The 25,416-nt window shown below is 33.9% G+C and overlaps 2 protein-coding genes across 8 annotated transcripts in view; both read left to right on the forward strand.

Annotated features, from left to right (window-relative positions):
- Positions 1-7,676, forward strand: part of LOC143252199 (uncharacterized) — a 73,815-nt gene extending 66,139 nt beyond the window's left edge. For all 6 annotated transcript variants that reach the window (XM_076503953.1, XM_076503952.1, XM_076503951.1 and 3 more), the window contains 3 exons: positions 163-283; positions 820-945; positions 1,434-7,676. In XM_076503953.1, coding sequence (XP_076360068.1) covers positions 163-283; positions 820-945; positions 1,434-3,725 — 2,539 coding nt within the window. In that variant the 3' untranslated portion in view covers positions 3,726-7,676. The remainder of the gene's footprint in view (positions 1-162; positions 284-819; positions 946-1,433) is intronic.
- A 6,892-nt stretch (positions 7,677-14,568) lies between these two features.
- LOC143252201 (F-BAR and double SH3 domains protein 2-like) overlaps positions 14,569-25,416 on the forward strand; it is a 119,396-nt gene continuing 108,548 nt past the window's right edge. For both annotated transcript variants that reach the window (XM_076503958.1, XM_076503959.1), the window contains exons 1-2: positions 14,569-14,704; positions 16,789-16,886. In XM_076503958.1, coding sequence (XP_076360073.1) covers positions 14,684-14,704; positions 16,789-16,886 — 119 coding nt within the window. In that variant the 5' untranslated portion in view covers positions 14,569-14,683. The remainder of the gene's footprint in view (positions 14,705-16,788; positions 16,887-25,416) is intronic.

Consider the following 25,416-nt stretch of genomic DNA (forward strand, 5'->3'; position numbering starts at 1 on the left):
TAGTTTTCTCTAATGAAGTGCAATTTGAGAAATTAAGAATGTATGTAGAGTTTCCTTGCATATTAAAAAATAGAAACTAACACACAACAGTTTGAATATCGGGAAGAATATGGAAACTTTTTGTGTGATACTGTTTTTCTCTTTGAATGATTTTTACAATAGGATTGCACAGATGTCATCAGAATTTTACAACTATGTAAATACCAAGGAGACAGCAGAATTGTTACAGGTAGATCCAACTGTTGTGGATTTCGTGTATCAGTACTGGAAACTGAAGAGAAAGGTAGCTGTTATTTATTTTTTATAATAATTTAACAATCTTAAGATTTTGTAACCAGACTTAAACCAAAAATCTTTTTAGTTATTATTTATGAAAATTTAAAAAAAATTTGAAATTATACCCAGTTTTTATTTATTTTTATGGTAGAATTCTGTTTGTAGATGTGTAATGCCTTTGACATTTTTAGGTAAAAATGCACCTGTGTTTAAAGATTGTCCTTTCAGACTCATAAAATATAATGATATAGTACTGATACAAGGATGTATGTGAGCAAAATACTGAACAATACATATGGGAAAAACAAAAGTTGGAATTTTCTGTGCTTTGGTTATTTGTGTGAGTAGTAACTCGAGTCAGAGAACTCTTGCTTTAAAGATCTACTGTTTTCCTATTGTAAAATAAGAAAGCAAAACAGTGACAATCTTTACTCTGTTAATTATTTTAAATTTGACACAGAAACTACCAACAAAAGTTTAGTAACCAAAAGTAATAATGACTGTTCCAGAAGATTACCATAACAGCTTGGTTTTTGTTTTCAGGCTCAATTTGACAAACCTTTACTTACCCCAAAAGAAGAAGAAAGTGACGTACTGGGAAGGCAGCAAGAAGACAACTTGTATACTCGCATGAAAATGTTTGTACATTTACGACAAGACTTAGAAAGGGTAGGTGTTTTTTTTAAAACTGAGGAAGTATTTTTTCAAATGTTATGTAGCTTTATGCCTAATATATAATTATGTAATATTAGTTTATATTTGTATATTATGTGGACTCAAAGTGTGTTCTTTGTAGAATGTTTGCAATAATGAATATAAATTTCTGATCAAAGCAAACTACCTACATAGAACACAACTACAAAATGTACCCAGTAATGAACATAGCCAATCAAATAAACAGTTTAAACTATCTTACTCATAATGATTAGAATACATCATTTTGTCAGTTGGATATCATCACTGTTAGAAATAGTTTGGCCTTGTGTTCTACCTTGTAATGAAGATAAAAAAAAAAAAAAAAAAATAGACATCTTAACATCATTCCAAAGATGTTTGCATCCAAGTCATTTGAATAATTGTTTTTCATTTATATGAAATAAGTTTATTCATATTTATATATTTTGTATAATTTACATATTAATGTTTTTATTTCACAGGTGAGAAACTTGTGTTACATGGTGAGCAGGAGGGAGAAACTTTTCCGTTCTTGGTTGAAACTAAGAGAGGAAATATTCCAGACACAGGCCAGAACTTTAGCCAACAGATCTCTCAAACTTACAAGCCAAGATATTGGGGCTGTGATGATAGCCAATAAAGGGTCTTCTGTGTATGACAGAATGTATTCCATGGATAAAGAACCTGTACCCTGCACTATGGCTGTACTAGCAAAGCTCAAACCTGATAAGTATACTTATGTTGAAAAACCTGTAAAGAAGAAAAAACTAAGACCCTCTACTCAGAGGCTTCCTAATCCTTATGCCAAACAGTACATCAATGGTACCTATGCTCGTTCGAAACGGAGGTTGTCTTCTGTAGTGCGTAAAAGTAAAGGTCTTGAAAAGTCATCTGAGCCTGTTTATTGTGACTCTAAGAACCAAGATGGTATAAAAATGGAATCGATTGATAGGTATCAACAAGTTCATTCAAAAGAACTGTCAGAAATTACGGATGGCAAGACGATGTCTACAGATACAAGTATATCTACTAATAACTCTTTATCAACATCTATGTTTTCAGTAAGTATTGAAGGTTCAGATGAGAAAGCTTGTGCTTTAGAAATTTCTAAAAAAGAGTTTGATAGTGATTTGGGAGAAAACGAGAGTAAAAAGGAATTTGGTGGTGAGACTGATGTGAAGAAGTATAAAAATAAAATGGCTGTAGAGTTTGTGGAAAATGTTATAAATTGGGAATCAAACAATGAACCAGTTACAGAAGTTAATAAAAAAGAGTTAATTGATGAGGAGGACATGCAATCTTGTGAAATAGAAATTGTTGAGGAAACCAAAGTTAAACTCAGTGAACAGGAATTGACTAGCAAAACTGATATAGAAGCTAATAAAAGTGATTTAGCTAATGAAGTAGAGATGAAAGTTAATGAACAAGAATTGGTTAGCAAACCAGAAGTGGAAACTAGTAAAACAAAACTGGATACTGAAGATGGTGTGAACATTAGTAAAGAAAATTTTATTGGTGAAACTAAAGTAGAAGACAGTGATAAAGAATTGGTTGGTGATGTTGGGGTGAAAGTTAGTAAAAAAGAATTATGTAGCAATGATGAGAAGAAAACTATCAATAATGAACCGTGTAATGAAACTGAGGTAAAGGTTTCTGTCAATGAATCAGTTGTTATGCCTGTGGAAAGGTTTTCAACAAAAGAATTGAGATGTGAGTCAGTAGTAAACACTTCTGTGGAAGAATTGGATGATGGAAGTTCAGAACATTGCCTAAAAGAAATTGAAAGTGAGACTTCTTTACTGGATGCAAGTGAAGATACAAGAAAATCAGAGAAGGGCTTAACAAATAACAAATCTTCCTCCGAATCAAACACTTTAAAATTGAATCATGTAGAAAAATTAAATGACCTCTTACCTGTGATAGACAATTCTAGAAGTAATAACCAAAATGTGATAGATATAAAAAACACTTATTCTTTAGAACTTTTAAAAGAAGTTGATGTAGCACTTGAAAGAACTGATCAGCTTTTAAAACTATCAACTCCAAAATTGAAAGTTCCAGAAAAATCACCACTAGCTGCCACAAACTTGCAAAAATCATCTTTAGTGAAAACTTCAAAAAAAGAAGACGGATCACTTCTAAGAACCCGATCCAACTTAGATCATTCACCAGATAAAGATAAACTGAGAGAAGAAAGTGCAAAAATTTGCGAGTCCATCTTTGCAACTACTGCTACTTCAAGGGGATCGTTAAGTGGGTACCGAATACCCAAGAAAGTCAAGTCAGAAAATAACATTTTGGAAAACACTAGAGGAAATTCACCTGTTTCACCTCTTTCCGAAGTTTCCTCCCCCAAAAAAGACACTTTTTCAACAGGCGACAGTTATCAAAAGTTTCGATCGTCGAGGAACTGGAGTAATAATAAGGATTTAATTAGTCACTCTACACTATTAAATGGTGGAAACCAGGGTCAGTCTAAGAGGCTAGTCATTAAACTCCGGAAAGATCCAAACTTTCCTGATTCTCCTCGGTGGAAGAGAGACCCCTCTTTTGGGGAGGGCACTGATGCTTTTAAAGTTGTACAAAATGACTGGCAGTCACTGCCCAAAAGAACAGATCGCCACTTACGTTCTGACAGAAGATCTTTATTGTCTAATCCAACATGGTTTGCAAAAGATGACTGTGTTAGTAAAGAAAATGGTGCAAATAGTAGATATTCAATGAGATTTAGAACTCCTCAAAACATGTCTAAACCAGATACAGGGGTTAGCTAGCACATGTTCTTCTCATGTACTAACTAAAAGTTTAAGGGAAATTTTTCAAGCACAAACATCTATAAATACTGGTAGCCATAACTTTCTTCCCCATTTATATTGCATTTGTAAATTGATACATTGTTTGTAAAACATCTGTAAATATATTTTAAACCTCATCCTATTCATTTCAAATGTAAAAAGTTTGTATGAGTTTTGTATATCTAAAAAATGTAGGAAAGTGCTTAGTTGTTAAGAATTTCTCTGTTATAATGTGTATACTTTTTGCCTTATGTGACACTTAGTGTTCAATTAAAATTTAAAATCAAGTGCACTGGTACCTAAGGGTCTGTTTAGAAGTTGTTGGTTTGAACAGTTATACTTAGCAGTTATTTTAATTTTTTAAAAACAATCTGTGTTTTGAACAAAAAGATATTTTAAGAAAGAAACATTGGAAAGGTATTTTGTACCAATGTTTACTAGAGTTGAGTGTTATATTTTAATGTAATGTTTATATATAACACGTTTCTTCGACTGCATTAATATAACCAAACTTTACAGCTACATTTTACAGAATTTAATAAGTTTAAGTGATATTGATTTTGAAAAAGAGTATTTTTACTTTAAAAATCATTTAAAATAAACAATTAAACTGACTGTATAGTTCTTTTGTTAGCAGCCTTCAATGGCTAGGAGTTAAACTTATTTGACTTTGTTTTAATTCTGTTATTCTTTTATAAATTAAATTCTCTTCTCTGAAAAATATAACAGCTTTTAAATGTTCTGAAGGAGAATTTTGAAGGTGCAATGGGTAACTACCCATTCATATTGTGTTTTTTTTTTTAATTTTGTATTTTCTTTTCTTTACATTTTAACAAGTGAATTGTAGTAGTGCACTCATCTTCTGGTTAAGAGCTGGTGTTTGTTAACTTATAAACAAGTGATTATTGCATTCTAAGGTGAAATTCTTCCCAGGAATGGACAATTATGTAGAAGAAACTGGAGGTAGATGTAGTATTACATTCATTTAGACTGTAGTTGTTAATACTATAGGTGTTTAGGTTTTAGCTCTACAGTTGTAAAGGTTGTACTTTGAGCACGTGAACTAATATATTACTAGTGAGGTATTCAATGTGTGTTGTTTGTTTACAAAATTGAAGAGCCCCTTTAACCTATACCATGTTTTAAGTACAACTTCACTTACGAAATCATACTTAAATGAAGTATGACTTAAGTAATAGTTTCTTTTGGAACATATGACAGATTTCAGTTTTGGTATGGGTTATTCTATGGAAAATGTGTTCTACTTCTGTTTCAGAAAATTTTGATTTCCTGGTATTATAAATGCTCTTTATAGCAGGTTTGTTTTTTTTTAACCAGATTTCTTTAAAGATGGAAGAAGAAAAACTTCCAAAATGTGAATAAAGTCCTTTAAAAGTGAGGTTTTGATACATTTAAGTGGTAAGCATATCCTGGTTAATTAAGGTGAACATTCTGTTCATTTGTAACAGTGAACTGTCTATTGGAATGTTTACCACATGTAAACTGAAGAACTTTGTTAACTGACTCAACATTCTTAAATGCCACAAAAGTAACATCAATATATTTTCTGTAACTACTGGAAATAACACATCTTATAAAAACTAAAAAAAAAGGACAAATGACTTAAAAGTCTCCACCTGATTGAAAATAAGCTGGGAGAAGAAAAATGCAAAACTCTGAGAGTCCATCTTTGTAACCGCTTCTGCTGAATTCAAGGGGATAAGTTTGTCTGTATGGAACGAATCTTTACTAAGAAAACTTGTGAACTGTAGAATCTTTTGTATTTATGATAATTAGATATATTGTAATTTGCACTATAAGCAAGCTTTTTTTTTTTAAAGGAAGTGCAGAAAAACAATTTAACAGTGTAAGGAGCAAGGCTGGAGTCCAGAATCACTCTGTCAATCTGTTTGTAAATTTTACCATTAAATGTGAACGTTTACTATTTCCTCATAAAATTCAAAGTATTTTAGAAATGTCTTTAGTTATGCCTTTTGTAGCTCAGTTCTTGAAAACAATAGATTAGTAGTTTTTGTGTATTTGTAAACAATAACTTAATATCATGACTATCACAATGAACATTGTCATTAAACTGTCTGTTATAAGCTACTGAAAAATTAAAAAGCACACTTAACAGAATATTAACTTTATACAACTCTTTCAAAAACAGCTTTTAAAAACCTTGTTATCTTTTGATTATAGGTACTTACATTAGAAACATTTGGTCTTGCTCTATACATGCTAGTTTATAGAACTTGGGAACGTGTATGAAATCCTTCGCTTTCAGCCAGCTGTTCTGGTTTGTTGTTATTTTTTCTCTTATGATGCTCATTTTGTAACTTTGTAAGTAGTTTTGAATGTTATGGTGGAATGACTTCTGATTTCTGTAAGCTTATCTGTATCACTCAGAATCATAACTTTATTTCTATGCAGTGGAATAAAAGAATAATGTAATGCTGAAACTAATAATACCAGTAGTGTTACCAACCTTTGTCTAAACAATTTATAATACCAGTAGTGTTACCAACCTTTGTCTAAACAATTTCATAACTCTTCAATTTCTTCCACATCCATCACTTCCATTCACTGGAAACATTCCACCTTAGAATGGTAGAATCTCTTGCCATTAACTTAAGTAAGAAAATCAACTGGTTCTATACCACGAGAGGAGTGCACTACCACTACATCTGCAATTGTAAAAAATGTAAAGAAAAGAACATAAAAAGAACCTCCATGATTGAACTACAAATTTTTGTGTTTTGAACTTCATCAGTGTTCCTTATGCTTATGAAAATTGCTCTACACACTTGGGACCCTAATATCAATGTTCGTTATCAACGTTTTATTTCTGTATATTTCTGTAAGCTTATTCCATTAACATTCTGCCATAATTATCCCTCCATTCACCCACATTGTAATATTGTACCAGCTAGTTGAACAAGGTTATTGTAACACAGTTTAACATCAGCGTTGTGAAAGTTAAGTTTTGAGGACCATAACTAATATTCAGTAGCAAAGTGTAAGGATTATACATTTGAACTTTATGACCATAAAGAGCGTATCGTTTTTTTTTTTAATTGAATTAGTTATGTTAGATAGTAAACTTTTATTTTGTATGACTACGAAAAACTTTCATGTTTCCCTACAGTATACTAACGAAATAAAACCATATTTTAAAGCTAAAATTCTCTTACGTTAATTGTGAACCAAATTAAAAATTTGAGTAATCAAATGTAAGGACTACGTTCTCTTAACTATTGATTTTAATAAACTATCTAGGATGAACTTTCATTCCAGTTAACATATTTCTGTGGAGTAATTGTATTAGAAAATAAGATTTGAATTCTATAAATTATTCTTAAAATTTTAGCCTCGTTTATAAATAACACTTTGTAACCTAAATTCATTATTCTGTAACAGTTGAGTAGCTAATACTTCGACTTTTTAATAGCGGAATCATTTATAACTTGTAGTACACGTATTAACTGTTTTCAGAAAGCTGTGATTTTCTAAACAATGACGCCGTACGAGACGAATCTTTATAAGGAGAACGTTGTCTTTTGTGTTGGATTTATTGTATTAGATATTGTATTCGTGCTTGAAGCTGTGGATTTGGTAGAATAAACTAATATTTTAGCAGTTCTCGGATTTCAAAACCATTTTAAACCAACTGTTGTCTTTTAACATTGTATATTAACTTTGTATGTCTTTAACATATAGTAGATTTGGGATTCAGCGCCATCTAGATAATTATTTTTTTTTGTCCACCATCACTTGATGCTGCTCTGAGTCATAGGTGATTTTGTATGATAAACTTCTGTATTGAAAACGCAAAAAGAAGTAAAAACATACTTCCATTGTTTGTATATATATTCATATATATTGTGTAAAGAGATGCAGTGTTACAATTAAAGAGTTTTAATACAAGTATTATATTTTGTATTGTTGTATGACTATTTTCTCAAAAGCAATTTATTTTTGGTTAAATTATTTAGAACGTAATTATGCAATTTTAATTGAAAACTAAGAGGGAACTCGTGAACTATTTAGTTGTGGTATTTTATATTTGAATGCACAAAGTTTATAAAATATAAAAGTATTGCTATTTATTTACAGTAATTAAAGCAGTGTAATGACTTAATAACCCGTGATGACGAGAAAACCCATTTATAGAAAAAATATATATATATGTAAAAACGCGTGGTACCCATACCAGCCATTTTTACATGTATATATAGTGTAATGACTTCCCTAGATTACTCACGTATGAAATTAGGTCTACAGAATTCTTGAACAAATGTGATGCCCGAGGTTAAACCTATTCCACGACATGTGAAATATATTAAATAGGTATAATTCAAGAGACACTTTGAACTGATTTTTGTTATAAAAAGTGACAAACCAATCGACTTATCTGGTAAGAAATACCTCATCTAGCAACGCTTTTAAAACCAAAGTACTGAGGTATTTAAAATTCAGCGTGATGTCGGTACTGATACTCTGTGTCTGTATATATATAAAAGTTACACAGAAAACTTTTTACATATAAATACTGCAGTCTAAGAAACAGCAGATTTATTTTCTAAGTAACCCATTTGCAATACGTAGTAATATCTACCTACGTCCATCTCTCCTGTATGTGTATGATGACGTAATCCGTACTTACTCCCCCTAAGAGTGGATTACTGTACGTGATGAGAGGACCTCCCAAGGAAGGTTCTGTTCTTTCAGTTTACATCCTCTGGGATCTAAACATCCACGCACGGCAAACACGTGGCAAACCGTGAAGGGGAGGAGAGGATCCTGGTGGTTGAGGGATCCAACTCTAACACACTACTTTGGCCTTGAATTCCTGTAGACGGGCGGCCTCGGGGTGGCCCCTCTTGGGTCAATCGGCTGGTCCACTCGGGCTAGGATCAACTAAGTACCAGTGTTAGATGTTCTCAACAGGTGTTGTGGACATTATATCCGATGCTGGTGTTTGGGTATAGTGCTCACGAAACCTTGGCGTTGCTGCAGTGTCCTTGTTTGGCATTGTAGTGCGTTCCCTCGTAGGGCTCCATGGTGGGTGTGGTCAGTGGGCATCGAAATTTCCCTTTCTTTATTATGGATACTCCAATTAGAAATCTTAATAAAATGGTGAAAACACAGTCTATAGGTAAACGACCACGTCTTAAAGATTCTGAGTAGCAATCCTCACCATCCATACCACCTGTTGTACCTCATTTTCTTATATTGCACTCACTTTCAGACAAACCTTTAGGGCAAATGTCTCACTTTTTCATTCAGGAAGGATTTGCTTGCTCTCCAGAGTCAGTAAAGAAGCTTCGATCTGGTTACATATTGGTGGAAACATCCTCATCTCAATACAGTAAACTACTGTTGCATTCAAAGGCAATTGAGGACATGCCTATTGAGGTTACACGTCATGATACTTTTAATTCATCACAAAGAAATACTGTTGAGAGGAATTTGAAGAACATCCCAGAGTCGGAGATTCTCGCTGGTTTCTCCACCCAAGGAGTTTCTGCAGTGAGGCATATCTTCACTTACAAAGATGGACTTATGGTGCCGACCATGCCCTCATTCTTACATTTACATTACCACGTCCGTCTGCCACCATCAAGGCAGGTTATCTTAATTGCAGAGTACGGTCATACATTCCAAACCCTCTCTGATGTTTCCGGTATCAGCGGTTTGTTCACTCGAAGACGTTATGTCGTGGTTCCTTAATGTGTGCTCGTTGCAGTGGCAATGACCATGATGCCTACAAGTGTGAAATGGACCCACATTGTGTCAATTGCAATGGCTATCACCCATCCTACTTTCGTTCTTGCTCTAAATGGTTGGAAGAAAAAGAGGTACAGCATTTGAACACAATTCATTACATTACTTACCCTGAGGCTGAAAAGTTGTTGTCCACCACCTCACCTCATATGTATGCTGCTGCACTTCGTTCCACAACTACTGTGGGAGTGCAGACAAATCTCTCTGTGCCTCCTAAAGAATCGTTCTCCAAACAAATGAAGTCTTTTGACCTCCAAGGTTAAAAAAGTTGATTAATCAACTTCAACATCTATCTCTGTCCCTTATTCGACCAAACCCCAAGATCCGCATCCTTTGGTTCCAGGTGCAGGCATTTTCTCGGATCCATCAAAATACTGATTACTTTTTACCATTCTATTTGTCTTTTCTAACAGGAAACATTTCTGAAACCTACCGATACAGTCACCTTTCGGCGGTTTTCTTTATACAGAAATAACAGGCTGTGTGATGGACGAGTGCATGGAAGGGTGGCACTATTTGTTGATCAGCATGTGCCCACCCTGTCTTTGTCACTCGACACACCCTTGGAGGCAGTAGCCATCCGTGTTTCCTTGGGTTATACCATCACTGTTTGTTCTCTTTACCTGTTGCATGGAGAGGCATATGATCAATTAGACCTTGATGCTCTCATTGAACAGTTGCCGTCTCCCTTTTTCATCTATGGGGATTTTAATAAACATCATCCCCTCTGTAGAAGTGCTGATATTGATAGAAGGGGTTGCTTTATGTAGCATATGCTCTCTGATCACAACCTTTCTCTTTTCAATACTGGTTCTACTTATTTTCATGCACCTAGTCAGTCCTTTGCTGCTACTGACCTCTTGATTGGCTCCCCTTCACTATTCTCCCATTTTTCTTGGAGGGTTGACAGTAATCCACGAAGCAGTTATTATTTTCCTATAATTTTGAGAGAGATTGGCCGTGGTCAATACTACCCGACTCGCGCGCTTGGTAAAAGTTGGATCAAGCAAACTGGCCCTCTTTCACTGCTCTCACAGAACTTGATCCTGCCATCGTCTGTAAGCCATCAATAGACGACTGTGTGGCAGCAGTAACTGACTGTATTATACAAGCAGCTGATCAATTTATTCCTAAAACCTCGACACGTTTTCCGCTATGTCCTCGTCCATGGTGGAATTCTGCCTGCCACATGGCACAGGAGGCTCAAAAACGACCTTGGGATACTTTCAATAGATATCCCATACTCTTGAATCGCATCGCTTTCCAGTGGGCCCGTGCACATGCTCGATAGGTAAGATGTCAAAGCCAAAAGGAATCTCGGATTAAATTCACAACCAGCATATCTTCTAGCCAAAAGGAATCTCGGCTTAAATTCACAACCAGCATATCTTCTACCACCAGTTCAAAAGTCATATGGGACAAGATTTGAAAGATCAGTAGGTAATATAACTGTCCCCCTCTCGATCTTACTCTCTGATGGCTAGGAAGTGGCTGATACCCAGAGCATCACTGATACTCTAGGTGAAAGCTTTTGCCAGGTATCTAGCACTTCTGCTTCTTCTTCCACCTTCTTAGCCATCAAGACTTGGGCAGAGCAATCACCTCTTTCCTTTCGAGCTGATTGTCTCTATGACTATAATCGTCCCTTTACAGTGGTGGAGCTCAAACTGGCCCTTCATCGGTCTGGCAGTACATCGGTTGGAATTGATATATACACTATGAGATGCTGCGCCATCTATCTCCTGCTTCTCTTGCTATCCTTCTGATTGTTTTTAATGGATCTGGCAGGATAATGCTTATCCTGATGCCTGGTATTAGGCTATTGTCCTACCTTTCTCCAAGTCTGGGAAAGTTCCCAAGATTCCTTCAAATTACCGTCCAGTTGCTTTGACGAGCTGTCTCTGTAAGACCTTAGATAGGATGGTTAATGCTCGTCTTGTTTGGTTTCTAGAATCAAAGAACCTCCTCTCGGCTACCCAGTGTGGGTTACGACGACAACACTCCACCATGGACCACTTGATTCGACTTGAAATGTCAATCAGAGAAGCCTTTCTCAAACGAAAACATTTTGTATCAATATTCTTTGACATTGAGAAGGCTTATGATACAATGGAGGTTTGGCATTTTGCGAGGCTTCCATATATATGGTTTACGTGGCCATTTGCTCATTCTTGTTTGAAATTTTTAATGGGCAGGAGATTCCGAGTTCATGTGGGTTCGGCACTTTCCCGTTCTTTTCTACAGGAACATGGAGTCCCTCAAGACTGTGTTCTGAGTGTCGCACTTTGCAGTATAAAAATTAATGTCATCACTGAACAACTTCCTCTCACTGTTGCAAACGAGCTCTATATCGAGGTATATTGAGCAGCAGCTTCAGATTGCCCTCAATCATTTACTGAAGTGGACTACGAAAAACGGCTTTAATTTCTCTTCACCCTGATCCTCAGCTCCATATCGGTGAAGTTTCTCTGCCTGTAGTCCCTGAAACCAAGTTCTTGTGGCTTCTCAATTAGCATAAGCTGACCATTATACCACACATCAAGCAGCTACAGGTCAAATGTACAAGACCACTGAACGTCATCCGTGTCCTCTCTTCCACCACTTGGGGATTGGATCGACATTCTTTGCTAAAGATATATCGTGCTCTTATTTGATCGAAACTCGACTATGGACCACTGGTCTATGGTTCTGCCAGACCATCGGCCTTAAAGATGCTGGACCCTATTCATCATCAAGGACTTCGGCTCTACACTGGGGCTTTCTGCACTTCCTCATATCAGAGCTTATACATAGAGTCTCATGAACCTTATTTGCACCTCTGCTGTTTGTAACTGTCTTTACTGCATGCATCGAAACTTTATTCCTTACCAAAGCATCTCACCTGGGGTTGTGTTTTCCTTCCTCGATGAGCCATGCTTTTTCAGACCAGACGGTCTGCCATTGCTCCTTTTAGCCTTCTTATCCAGGCGCAGTTGCATGAATTGGGTCTGTTCTTAGATAACATTGCTGTATTCACTGGTCAGCTTATCCCACCATGGCTTATTACAGTCCCCAATCGTGACATATCTTTAAATCATCTGAGAAAAATAGACACTCCTGATTGGAAATACTGTCTGTTATTTGCTGAACATGTTTCGAGATATCCTTCCATTCCTATTTATACAGATGGTCGCAGGTTCGCATCCGCGTCGCGCCAAACATGCTCGCCCTCCCAGCCGTGGGAGCGTTATAATGTTACGGTCAATCCCACTATTCGTTGGTAAAAGAGTAGCCCAAGAGTTGGCGGTTGGTGGTGATGACTAGCTGCCTTCCCTCTAGTCTTACACTGCTAAATTATGGACGGCTAGCACAGATAGCCCTTGAGTAGCTTTGTGCGAAATTCCAAAAAACAAACAAACAAGACTGGGAAAATGTTAATATGTTTTGGAAAATGACGGTAGAGAAAATGGAAATGAAGAATCAGATGAGAAGAGGAAATTGGATTTTATTGAGATTTTAAAGAACAGAAATAAGGAACGAAACTTAATATTAGTTAGTATCCTTAGTTCCATCTGTTAGCCGTCCTTACTTTGATGATCAAGTAGTAGTAATGAAATTATCCAATAGCTCATAAAGCAAGGAATACTTTTCCATTCTTGAATTTTCATAGTCTTGTGTACTGAGAAAACAGCCCCAACTTACGTAGATCGTCTACCAACAGCGCATTAGTCCTTTTTGGCTAACTGTATTTTGTCTGAGCAAGGGGTGAGGTTGCGTTTCTCTGGTTGACGACGGAATTAATTTCTATAGAAGCCTCCCCATGCGGTCTCGAACTCAACAAATGCCAATACATATAATTTATTTTCAGATGCCCTTGCTTCCACAACGCTCACTCTTGGTTGTATTAAGAATGTTTATGTCTAAAATAAGAAGTTATTTCAGTAAAAGGATTCCTTTAAACTCCTTTTCAACACAAGAGACCAAGCATGAGCCAGCACACGTATCAGCAAAAATAGAAACTCGGCAAAAAGTACTGTCACCATTGCATTATGATTTTTCATTCTTATCTAATTATGGTATTTTCAAGTAATCTATTTCCTAAAAGTATCAATAGATTAAATTAGGAAATAAAAAGAGTAATCTGTGTTTGTTAAGTTGACTGAATTTTAAGCTGCGTAAAAAAACAACAACATTATACACGTATGACGGACATTGAAAACAATCTTTATTTAGACACAACAAGAAGAAGAAAAAACACGATTGCCTTAGTTCATCAGCTTTTTGCCTGTAAAGGTGAATTTCTGCTGATCTACTCACGATGAAATTAAGTAAAACTTAATCAAGAAAACATACCTTAATTAATTTAATAAACGTTGTTTTGTTTTTCTACTCAACGGCGTCATCTTATGAACTTTGTTGTCTCACAGCTTTGGTGGACTGTACCATTTTGTTATTTCGGCTACCAAAGAACATTTCAGTCGCTAATCCTTTCAATCCATTTGCTGAATGTTTTTGCAATATTCTTTCAGGCATAATAAACATTTACTATAAAGGGCGAAAATAAAAACCAATTAGAATAAGGCAATATCAACGAATTTTTAGACCTTATATTTCGGGTAAAACTTCATATAACCTATAGAAACGAAATATTCTGAACATTTATAGACAAATAAATAAGATAGAAATTATATGAGATGCTTACATGTCATAAACGAAGTGTTAAGTGTAAGTTTGAAGGCTTGTATCGCTAAATATCGAGTTTCAAAATTGGCGGTAGTGATAGTACAAATACTAAATGTATGGCTTTGATTTTAACAACAAGCAAACATCAATAACATTTATGTAAATTTACAATACATGTTTTATTTTTATATTTTAGTCTTTATAAACTGGATGTAAAAATCATGTTTACGGACACCAAAATATATTTTAAAAAATGGTTTTCCTTACCACTTGATAATTGAATGTTTTTTCTTGTGGCTTTCAATTGGACTATTAAGATAATGTTGTTGAACAGATGAACACTAGATGTCACTAAAAGGTATAAACAAATATTGACTGAGATCGAAACTATCATGGCGTTAAACATAAAGTGATCCGCTAATTCGTTAACTGTTCTATGTGATTTTACTGGGCTCTCTTCAAAGAAAGTAAGAGTTGCGAAAAGAAGAATGCAGCCGCCTCCTAGAAAGGTATATGAGTGACTTTGTAAATACATATTGCTGTGTTATTTTAAGTTTTGAAATACTATTTATACGCTTAAAATCATATTACTATAACTATTACTAAGTTTGTCAGGATTTTGTAACTAAGTACAATCACCCAGAAAGTATTACTTTATCGGTACCATGCACGATGCTGGAGTTAACTTTTATTTTATGTTTTGAATTTTTCAAAGTTTTTCGTGATAACATTCTAGTTATAGCTGAGTATCATTGGTTCTGTAATTTATAATAAAATGATACATATATTTATTAAAAACAGATAGGTATGTTATTATTTTACTTTGTTAAACATTTTCATATTGTAAAATGCTTGATTAAACTTGAAATTTAATTAAGTGGTTCATGGTTGTTTATGATAGAGCTGCAGTAACAAGCATCGTATTTCTAGTTCACCATGTTCATTGGCTAGTTAATAAGTGGGATTTATTTTAAACATTGAAAGTGAATCACTGTAGTCAAAATGCTGTTCAAACATTGTTATTGATATAAGTTGGTTCTTTATAGTTTTTGTTATTTTGTAAAAAAGTATTTTGAACTAAAGTGTACATGAGTAATAGTTTATATGCTTATTTATCTATTACATCTGGTTTTTTCATACATTTTAATAATTTGAGATCTTAAGGTTTTCTAGTTTATAAAAATTTCAAAGAAAAATAATGCATATTTATCTTTGTAATTTGAAAGATCTAGTATACATATATATCTGAGTGTGGGAAAATAAATATTAAATTGTAATATAACATATGAACAACAAGCAACCGTTTGATATTTCAAAGCTGTTCTTGCACACCCACATCAAGAAAAGTTGAAAATTAAATAAACTTTTGATTTTTCAGAAAATCGTCAGTTTGCCTTTCTTTTATCCTCTGGTAGAGCTATTGTGTGCACTATTTCTGATGACAATTCTTTCTATAAGTCAGTTGCATTCTTAGAGAAATAAAACTGTCTTAACTGGAGCTTATTCCATTTTTCTAAGTCTTAAACTTATGTTCTCTCCTCCTGTTTACATGTATTTTGGAATACCTACAAAGAAAATCAAAGGCCTTTATTCTACTAATCATTTAATTTCAATAACCTTTTACTCTTTTTTTTTTAAAGATAAAATAAAAGATTTCAAATTATGTCTGTGAGATAACTCTTTAATTTTTATAATAATCATGGTAGCTCTTTTCTGAATCCTTTTCAATAAGCCAATACCCTTTCTTAAATAAGGAGAAAAACTGTACACATTATTCCAAGTAGGTCTAAACTCATGGTCATGTAGAGAGGTGATTACTCCTTATGGCTTGTAATCAATATTTCTGTAAGTACACCCTAAAATTACATTATTCCAAATGTTGTCTAAACTGGTGGTCATATAGTGAGATAATTACTTCTTTTGATTTGAAATCAGTATGTCTATAAATACACCCTACTAACAAAGGTCACTATGTTGATGGCATGAGTAACTGATTCTCCACTATACCAAGGTTCTTTTTGTAAGTTGTGCTACTGAGTGAATTCTGTCTTCACTAAATGTGTAATACAAGTTATGATAATTCAAATGCATTTCCTTGCACTTTTTATAATTAAAACACAGTTGTCAGATTTACCTGATTTGCCAGTTGATCCAAGTCATAGAAATATCCAAGACTTTAATGTCATAGCCAACTCTTCTAGTTTACTAATTAAACCTTTGTTAATATTATTAATGTAAATAAGAATATTTCAAAGCACTGAATTTTCAAGCTATTACAAGTGTCAAGTTTGACTGCATTAAAAACTATCTTGTGCTACAGCCCAATTAGCTAGTATTTCTCAAACCCCATACCAGTGTGATATTTGTAGCAAATCCTTTTTGTGGTACTTTATAAATTACATTTTGAAGCTCTATGTAGTACAACGTAACAAGTCCACAATCTTTTGATCATCGAAATAACAGTTAACATCTTAAAATTAAAAAAAAATATATAACAGATTATTAAAGTAAAATATTCTGTTGATGAGTTTTACATGTAATGTGAATGTTTAATATTTTTAATGATGTTTTAAATATTTTTATGTTGCTTTAGACTAAGGCTGTTACAAGCCTACGGAATATTCATAATGAACAGATTACAAAACTTCAAGCTAAGCATCAACAAGATGCTGATTTATTGGAAGACATTCGGTGAGTAACAGATAATTCTTTCTCTTTGAAACTTGTTCTTATTTGTCATAAGACCAAGTTCATGAGAAATTAGATTAAATGTATGTATAATATTTTTAAATATCCCATAAACGTATTGCACTTGCTATCAAATTGACACACTAGGATGGAGTTATATTTTTAAAATCAAGGTGACTAAAATGTATTATGTAGTTCAAAGCTATTGAATTTTTAAGATTAATGATCAACTACTTTGTCTAAAAAACACAACCTATCGCATAATATATTCATTAAACAAACCTTTAAAAAAGCTCAAGATAACAACATATACAATTTCTTTTATTCCTATTTAGTCAGTAATCACTCATAAAGATAAGTAATTCGACTAAGAATGTATCATCTAAGTTACAAAAGTTTGTAACTATGTTTTGTTCAGAACACCATCTTTAATCTTTTCTTACCAAAAATGTTCAGCATTCTTTTATGAAAATCATTTTGCAAGCCATTAATGATCTTAGCCCATGCTTTTAAGTATCTAAGAAATCTTTTTTGTGTTCTAAGAAATATTATTCATGGATTTTAATATTTTCAATTACAATAATTATTTTGAGATATTTAATCCTAGCTAACTGTATTTGTATTATGAATTTAAATAAAGAACTATTAACTGAAGAAAGAATGAGATATTAAAATAGGATAAAATTTAGTAAATCCAGGTCGGGTCTCAGGAACGTTTTGTGTTGTTTCATTTTTTTATTTGTCAAACATTAAGCAGAAGTTTCTGAGTTATATACTATTGTCCATTTTAGATAAATTTATCTTTCTGCTTAAGCTGGAAACAGTTGTCTGGTTTCATTAAGAAAGATTATGTGATTTAATGTAGTTAGTTACCTTATGTTAATTTGATTAAATCAAACAAATCTCTCTTTTACATTTATTGTTACTGAACTTTGTTTTTAATTTGCCTTGTTTAAAAATATCATTTTTTAGTTCAATATAACAAAACTTCTAAACCATGTACATCAGTATCATAACTTTATGAGAAAGGTTATAGATAAACAGATAGGTCATTTCTTGAATGTACATGTTAATTTTATAACATATTTTTGTAGAATTTTCATATGCTTAGATGCAGTATAAAGACTTGGTTTTCTTCATTGATTTCACCAGATAGTAATTTACTACTTCCAGTTAACCACACTGTACATTATATAGACAAACAGGCATCATAATGTATGATGTTTTGCTTGTATTTTGTAACTGACTTAATTGTTTATGTATTTTAATTCTACTGCTCATTTCTTCCTCAATGTTACTCAAGCTATTGTTTCTTCATTACCGCTAAGGTTTAATTCAGTTTGTACTTACGTGCATTAGTGTGCCTTGTCTACAGAATTTTCTACTGATGGAATGAGTTTATTCTCAAATATTCAACATTTTTCTTTCTCAAAACAATGTTTGTTTTCATTACTACAGATACTTTTGATTTTTATGTAACACAATATATCACTAATTTCATTATCAATATATGAATAAAGTTGTTATTGCACCTTGTGAGTTTTTCATGGGATTGTTCTTGTAGTTGTGTTTTTTTGATGTCATCTGTCCTTTCACTGATCCAGAATTGAAGACCTGTAACTTAAAGCTCTGAAAAGAAATGCCATCTGTCACGTAAAGAATTCTAACACTGACAATTAGTTGTATGCTTTGAATTTTGTTGTTTAGATATAATATTTTGGCTAAACTTTCATTGTTGACAATGACTATATCAATTACGAGTGTACTGGTTAAGTTAAAGACTTATAATGATAAAAATCGGGCTTCTGCCCTTACAGTTTAGTACATAACTGGTAGTCAACTGACCAGCCTTGCGCATAACATCAAGCAAAGCATTCGATCACGACTTAGTAACTGCAAAAGTACAAAAATAACTACAATAAGTGTTTGGACACATTCTGAGAGTTGATATCGTGTTGAAGAAAATATAATTTCTGAAAGTGCTTGAGTTTCAAATTTTTTATGCGACAAATTAAAAGTTTTGTATGCAAAGTATAATGAAATCTTGGTGGGATCTTCTTTTGTGGGTTTGTTTGGATAACCGTGTTACCTAAGGACTGTCTGCACGTAGTCGTTTGTAATATTTAGCTAATAAATCAGAGTGAAGACAGCCAGTGAATAATAACGTTTAGGATACCCTAACTGATTATTGGGATTTTACCGTCAATGTTATAACGCATCCACGGCTCCGAAAATCAGAGCGCGATTTTAGGCGCTGAGCCACGCCTGGACTGTTACATTGTTATATAGTTATAACACTAGCGAAACCATTGACTTGTGGCCTATTAAATATTTTCAGTTTAATGATCGTTATCGATATAATATAAATCAAATGTAATTAACCAAGTTAGGAGCTGTAATTAGTAGGCTTACTTATTTACGCGCTCTAATGTTAATCAACGTCAAATTTAGGGTTCGCTATCAGGGAATCCTCATAAGTGTTTTCGCGAAATATTTGGATACCGTAAAGATTGGGTGAAAAGTTTTATCCTTGCGCAAACTTTAGGGTTGAAATGATTCGTTTGGTACCACTTGCAAGATGATGCGGCAAGCGGCTAATAAGGAGTTAGGTGGCACACACACACTGAACGTTATATAATACAGATTTGATCACATTTCAAAAAAAGTACAGATATGTTTACAACATTAAACAGTTTGTGTTTCATATGGTCATCTCAGTATTTTATTATAAACGTTGATTGATTATTTTAATGATTAATAATTGATTATTTTAATATTGCCTAATATAAGTAATTATTATTTATTATTATTATTACGTAATATAAGTAATTATTTATTATTATTATTAATAATATTACGTAATATAAATAATTATTTATTATTATTATTAATATTACGTAATATAAATAATTATTTATTATTATTATTAATATTACCTAATATAAGTAATTATTTTTAATCCCATTAAACTGATTATCTTTATTATCGTGGAAGCGGAAAGTTCGATTTGAAAATTCATTTTTCTGCGCTAAACCTCTTAAACCGCATATTTTAATATAATTAAGTCTAAGCAGTTTATCTTTTTGAACTAACAGTCTAGTAGAGTACAGATATATATAATCCCATAATTGTCAACTACAAACACTGGTGCTGCATTTTATGGGAACAGTAAAATCTTCTATTCATATTTAAGGACACAAAATCACGTAAGCCTAATTACAAGATTGCGTTTAACTTTTGACGCCCTTTTCTGTCGCTCACCAGTGGTACAGCGGTATGTTTGCGGACTTATAACGCTACAAACCGGGTTTCGATACCTGCTATGGGTAGAGCACAAATAGCCTTTTGTGTAGCTTTGTGGAACAGTTCCAGTTTTCACTGTCAGGTGGTCTGAATTTAACAAGCCTCGCTTCTTTAACATGCAGTAAAACTGTTAATTTTCCTGTAGTTTTTTATGAACTTTTTCCTTCTTCAAGACAATAAAAATGTTTTTACAGGTGTTAAATTTTCGAAAATCTTTAAAAACAAGCCTTCCGAACTAATTAACATAATGATTTTGAATCTGTCTTTGAAAAACGTTGTATATAAAGTAATTACTAAATATATTTTCAAATAAGTAAAGAGAAGGGAAAATAGTATAATAATTTTAAACTTTCGCAACCAAAGTTCAAACGTTGGTAACTCTTTATATCAGGTTTGGGTAACTTCATTTGTTTTATCTAAATATTGGCATTGTCAACTTTTTTTTTGTACAATTGAAATTTATAGAACTCATATTCTTAAACATTTTGTAGTTAAAACATTTACAATAACAACAACAAAAAGGGGAGGTGGCTCTACACGATATAACAATAAGACAATCGACAATCTTAACCACCTGACGATTCGTAATCTGAGGGTTGCTGGTTTGAATCCCCGTCACACTAAACATGCTCGCCCTTTCAACCGTGGGTGCGTGATAATGTTACGGTCAATCCCACTATTCGTTGGTAAAAGAGCAGCCCAAGAGATGGTGATGACTAGCTGCCTTTCCTCTAGTCTTAGTCTTACACAGCTAAATTAGTGATGGCTAGCGCAGATAGCCCTCGTTTAGCTTTTTACGAAATTCAAAACAAACCAAACCAACAACAAAAAGGGGAATTGGCTGTAAACAGTATAATAACAACTGAAAGGGGGAATGTGACACAAAACTGGTAGTAATGTTCAAACCCAGTTGGTATCTTTAAAGGTTGGTTCAAATTTTAACATTCTCTCAGTATCAACCAGCAACATTAAAAAGTTGGGTCTTTCCTTGATTAAGATATCTACCCTACAGACAGAATTGAGAGTTTGAAAACCCTCTGATTTCTGTAGGTTATATATATATATATGTGTGTGTGTGTATATATCAACGCTTCACTCTCTTTACGAGTTTGGCCCGGCATGGCCAGGTGGGTTAAAGCGTTCTAATCCTTGTCGCATCAAACATGCTCGCCCTTTCAGCCGTGGGGGCGTTATAATGTGACAGTCAATCCCACTATTCGTTGGTAAAAAAGTAGCCTAAGAGTTGGTGGTGGGTGGAGATGACTAGCTGTGTTCCCTATAGTCCTGCATTGCTAAATTAGGGTCGGCTAGTGCAGACAGCCCTCGTGTAGCTTTGCGCGAAATTAAAAAACAAACAAACAAAACTTTACGAGTTCATTAAATAATGTTGGCAATGACATCTGTTGGAATAGTACATCGTAGTTTTCACTGAATATGATAAAACTGGGCATTATGTTGATGATCAAATCTTGGGGACACTTTTATAAAACAAACTAGTCTTGTTCTCCCCTTTATTCCAGGTGCCTTCGGTACTGAAGAAACTTGCTTTACTAGTGGTAGCTGTATTTATCTGATAAGTTTTTCAAAATTTGGAGTGCATACTGGAGAGACTTACATGTTTTGAAAAGAATTCTGAAATGCACCACATCCAACGTCGATCAAGTTGTGTCTATTAACTTTGAGAAAGCTACAAAGGCGAAACGTTAGTTAACATAAAATATATATCGAGTCTAAAGGTCGTTTTTTTTAAATGGTGTGTCTTTTTTATGATCTTTTTGTTTTATTTAAAAAAAAATAATAACTTTCTACTGCATATTCAAGGCCTTAACTATGGTGAGTGCACCAGTGTTTTAACGTAAGAATTGTTAACCTTCATCAGTACACGTTAAAATATTCACCTTTCAGTGGACCTGTGGTTCGTACGGACCTCGCATATATTTAATGATCATAATGTCGAAGCTGTGATTTAGATGTCGAAAGGTTAGCATTCTGGCTTCTTATAGCATTGTGTAGATAAACTGTAAGAAAGACTTAGTATCATAACTATATAACATGTGATTTATTATTACAGAATATGAAACTTACTTATATCCATTTTCTTATAATTAGAAAAAAATTTGTCATCATTGACATATATTTCGATAATATATGGCCACTTCTCTAATTGACACGTCACAATTAAAACTAATAGAATACTGAATAATGAATAAAACAGATTTATTGAATGTGTAACAAAAAACACCATATTGTACGAAAATATGATTGGGGTTCGAAAGGACCCAAGGGAGTCGAACTACATCAAACTTTGTTTCAGAGTTAAACTAATGCAAAATTTTGGACAACATGAACATAAAGTGTTTCTCATATCTTTTACCAGTCATTTTACAAACACATATTACTCAGTACAGTGGGTGTGGAGTGATCAGCGCAGACATGGCTTCCATATGCTGTACAGGTTTGACGCAATTTCCTGTCTGCGATTCTTGGGCAAAGATAACATCCTGTTGTTGTTGCTGGAACACCTTGACCAGCATGCTGTCTTATGTCAAGTAATCCTAGATCTACGGAACACCTTGACCAGCATGCTATCTTATGTCAAGTGATCCTAGATCTACGGAACACCTTGACCAGCATGCTATCTTATGTCAAGTGATCCTAGATCTACGGAACACCTTGACCAGCATGCTGTCTTATGTCAAGTAATCCTAGATCTACGGAACACCTTGACTAGCATGCTGTCTATGTCAAGTAATCCTAGATCTACGGAACACCTTGACCAGCATGCTGTCTTATGTCAAGTAATCCTAGATCTACGGAACACCTTGACCAGCATGCTGTCTTATGTCAAGTAATCCTAGATCTACGGAACACCTTGACCAGCATGCTGTCTTATGTCAAGTAATCCTAGATCTACGGAACACCTTGACCAGCATGCTGTCTTATGTCAAGTAATCCTAGATCTACAAAGTCAGATTTGACGCCTTTCTGCATTGTATGGGGATTCTGGAGACGTCTCTGAAGTAGGTTGTGCGAATTACTTCACTTCAGGAGAGATCTAAATACGTAATCACCCCTTATCACAATGGATAACCTTTGTGAGTCAATACGCACAATGCCTAATGAAGACACAGAGCTCCAAATCTGTATATTATTTGGGGCCCGCACGGACCCCATGCAACTTTTTATTCACAAAAACTATTCGACTGCAAAACATGGAAAGTTTTACTGTTTTTTTTGTGTCAGAGGATGATAGTGTGACAATTACATGAACATATAACTTATCAATGAAAAAATAATAAAAAATATTTATCGTCGGGGTCCATATGAACCCCAGATGTACTGATGAAGGTTAACTAACGCTCATCTATACAAACAGTTATTTGCGCACTCGTAGTTTGCGAACCGCTGAACCGCTTGTTATAAAATTTAGCAAGTACTCTTAGTCATTCCCCCTTCAGGGGAGTTGCCTAGTTGTTCGGCATTCAGATCTGATCTCACCATGTCCCACCCAGGGAGTTCTATGTCTTCTCCCTTCGTTGAACGGGCAAGCCAGATAGTAGTAATAATATAAAAATAATATCAAAACTGGTTTAACATTTATTTCTAATATATTCCTGAAGGAGACTTCATAACCAACAGAAGGAATAAAATTTAAGTGTTTTTTATTCAGTGAAGTTTAGTTTATGACTCACGTAAAAGTGGGATAAAAATTTTATGTTTGAAGTACTTCTTAACAAAAAAACGTATAGAAAACAGTTTAATTACATAATCAAGACCATGGCCAGAAAATGAAATACGTCACGAAGGAATATTACAAGAAAATTCAATAATAAAACTTTAAATCAATAGGATGACATGAAATTAAGAGAAGTGTTGAAGGAGATTGATAAGAAAAGAAAGTGTGGCTGAAATTTGATGAGTTAGATCTAAAGCAAGATATTAACATACAAAAGTCTATATAGGACATACTTGTTAGTAAAAGATCATTACTCAATGTATAATAGAGAGTTCTGTTGAAAAAACCATAAAGAGAGTGCAGAATAGATATAATGGTTTATATACAGTGTTCGATGAAGATATTTTACGACTAAGGTGTGTTATTATATTACATAATGGATTTATAAAATCAGTACTGCTTTTGTAGGCCGAATAAACGACCCTGTCCGACGGAGTGAAAACAGTCGTAGTGTTGTAAAATGTTTAAACTGGCGTAAAATCGAGAAAATGATTTTTTTTTTTTTTTTTTGTCAAAGATGATATCTAACTTCATATTCGTCGTAATATCTTACTAAAGGGTTTCTTTTTAGAGAAATTTGAATTTTAACACAATAATACGTTATGGTTATAGTATATGGAAAGGAAGGAAGATACTCAACAGAGGTTAAGACGATGCTGGAAAGGTCTAAATGCTATAGTGAAAAAATGGGTTGAAGAAAGAGAGACTTTGACTTAGACAGGAAAAAATGTTAGAAGTATCAAAGAAACTTTCGGTAATGAAAATTCTGAAAGGCTTGATATCCAAAGTAATCATTACATTATTTTGGTAGTACATATTAGTGTAAAATTTAACACTAGAAATAAACGGCCTTATAATACTGAACTTAGGCCTGGCATGGCCAGGTGGGTTAAAGCGTTCGACTCGTAATCTGAGGGTCGCAGTCACACCAAAGATGTTCGCCCTTTCAGCCGTGGGGACGTTATAATATGACGGTCAATCCCACTATTCGTTGGTAAAAGAGTAGCCCAAGAGTTGGCGGTGGGTTGTGATGACTAGATATCTTCCCTCTAGTCATACACTGCTAAATTAGGGACGTCTGGCGCAGATAGCCCTCGAGTAGCTTTGCCTGAAACTCAAAACAAACCAAACCAATACTGAACTAATTTTTTTAATTGAGCACCCAATATTACGCTTCTGTTATTCCTTTTTTTTTATTTTGCCAGTTCAACACAAACTGAAACTGACAGTACAAAACTTCGAATGGTTTAAATAATAAATTCTATTCGAATCTGTAGCGTGCGTTTGAACAACGTGCTTTTGACATACTAGTAGTAAAGCTTGTTATTAGAAGAAATGTATAATTCAGATAATAAACTGTATTTAGTGCGCTTCTATTTCAGTTATTTCGTTCGTTGACAGCAATTAAGATTAAAACCATATTTATTTTAAACCGAACAATAAACGCAGTTTTCCTCTCTTTTCTTTAAGAGTGGGTGAGGAGCTGTGCGTGGC

This window comes from Tachypleus tridentatus, chromosome 6, assembly GCF_004210375.1.
Source record: "Tachypleus tridentatus isolate NWPU-2018 chromosome 6, ASM421037v1, whole genome shotgun sequence".
NCBI classification, from domain to species: Eukaryota; Metazoa; Arthropoda; class Merostomata; order Xiphosura; family Limulidae; genus Tachypleus; species Tachypleus tridentatus.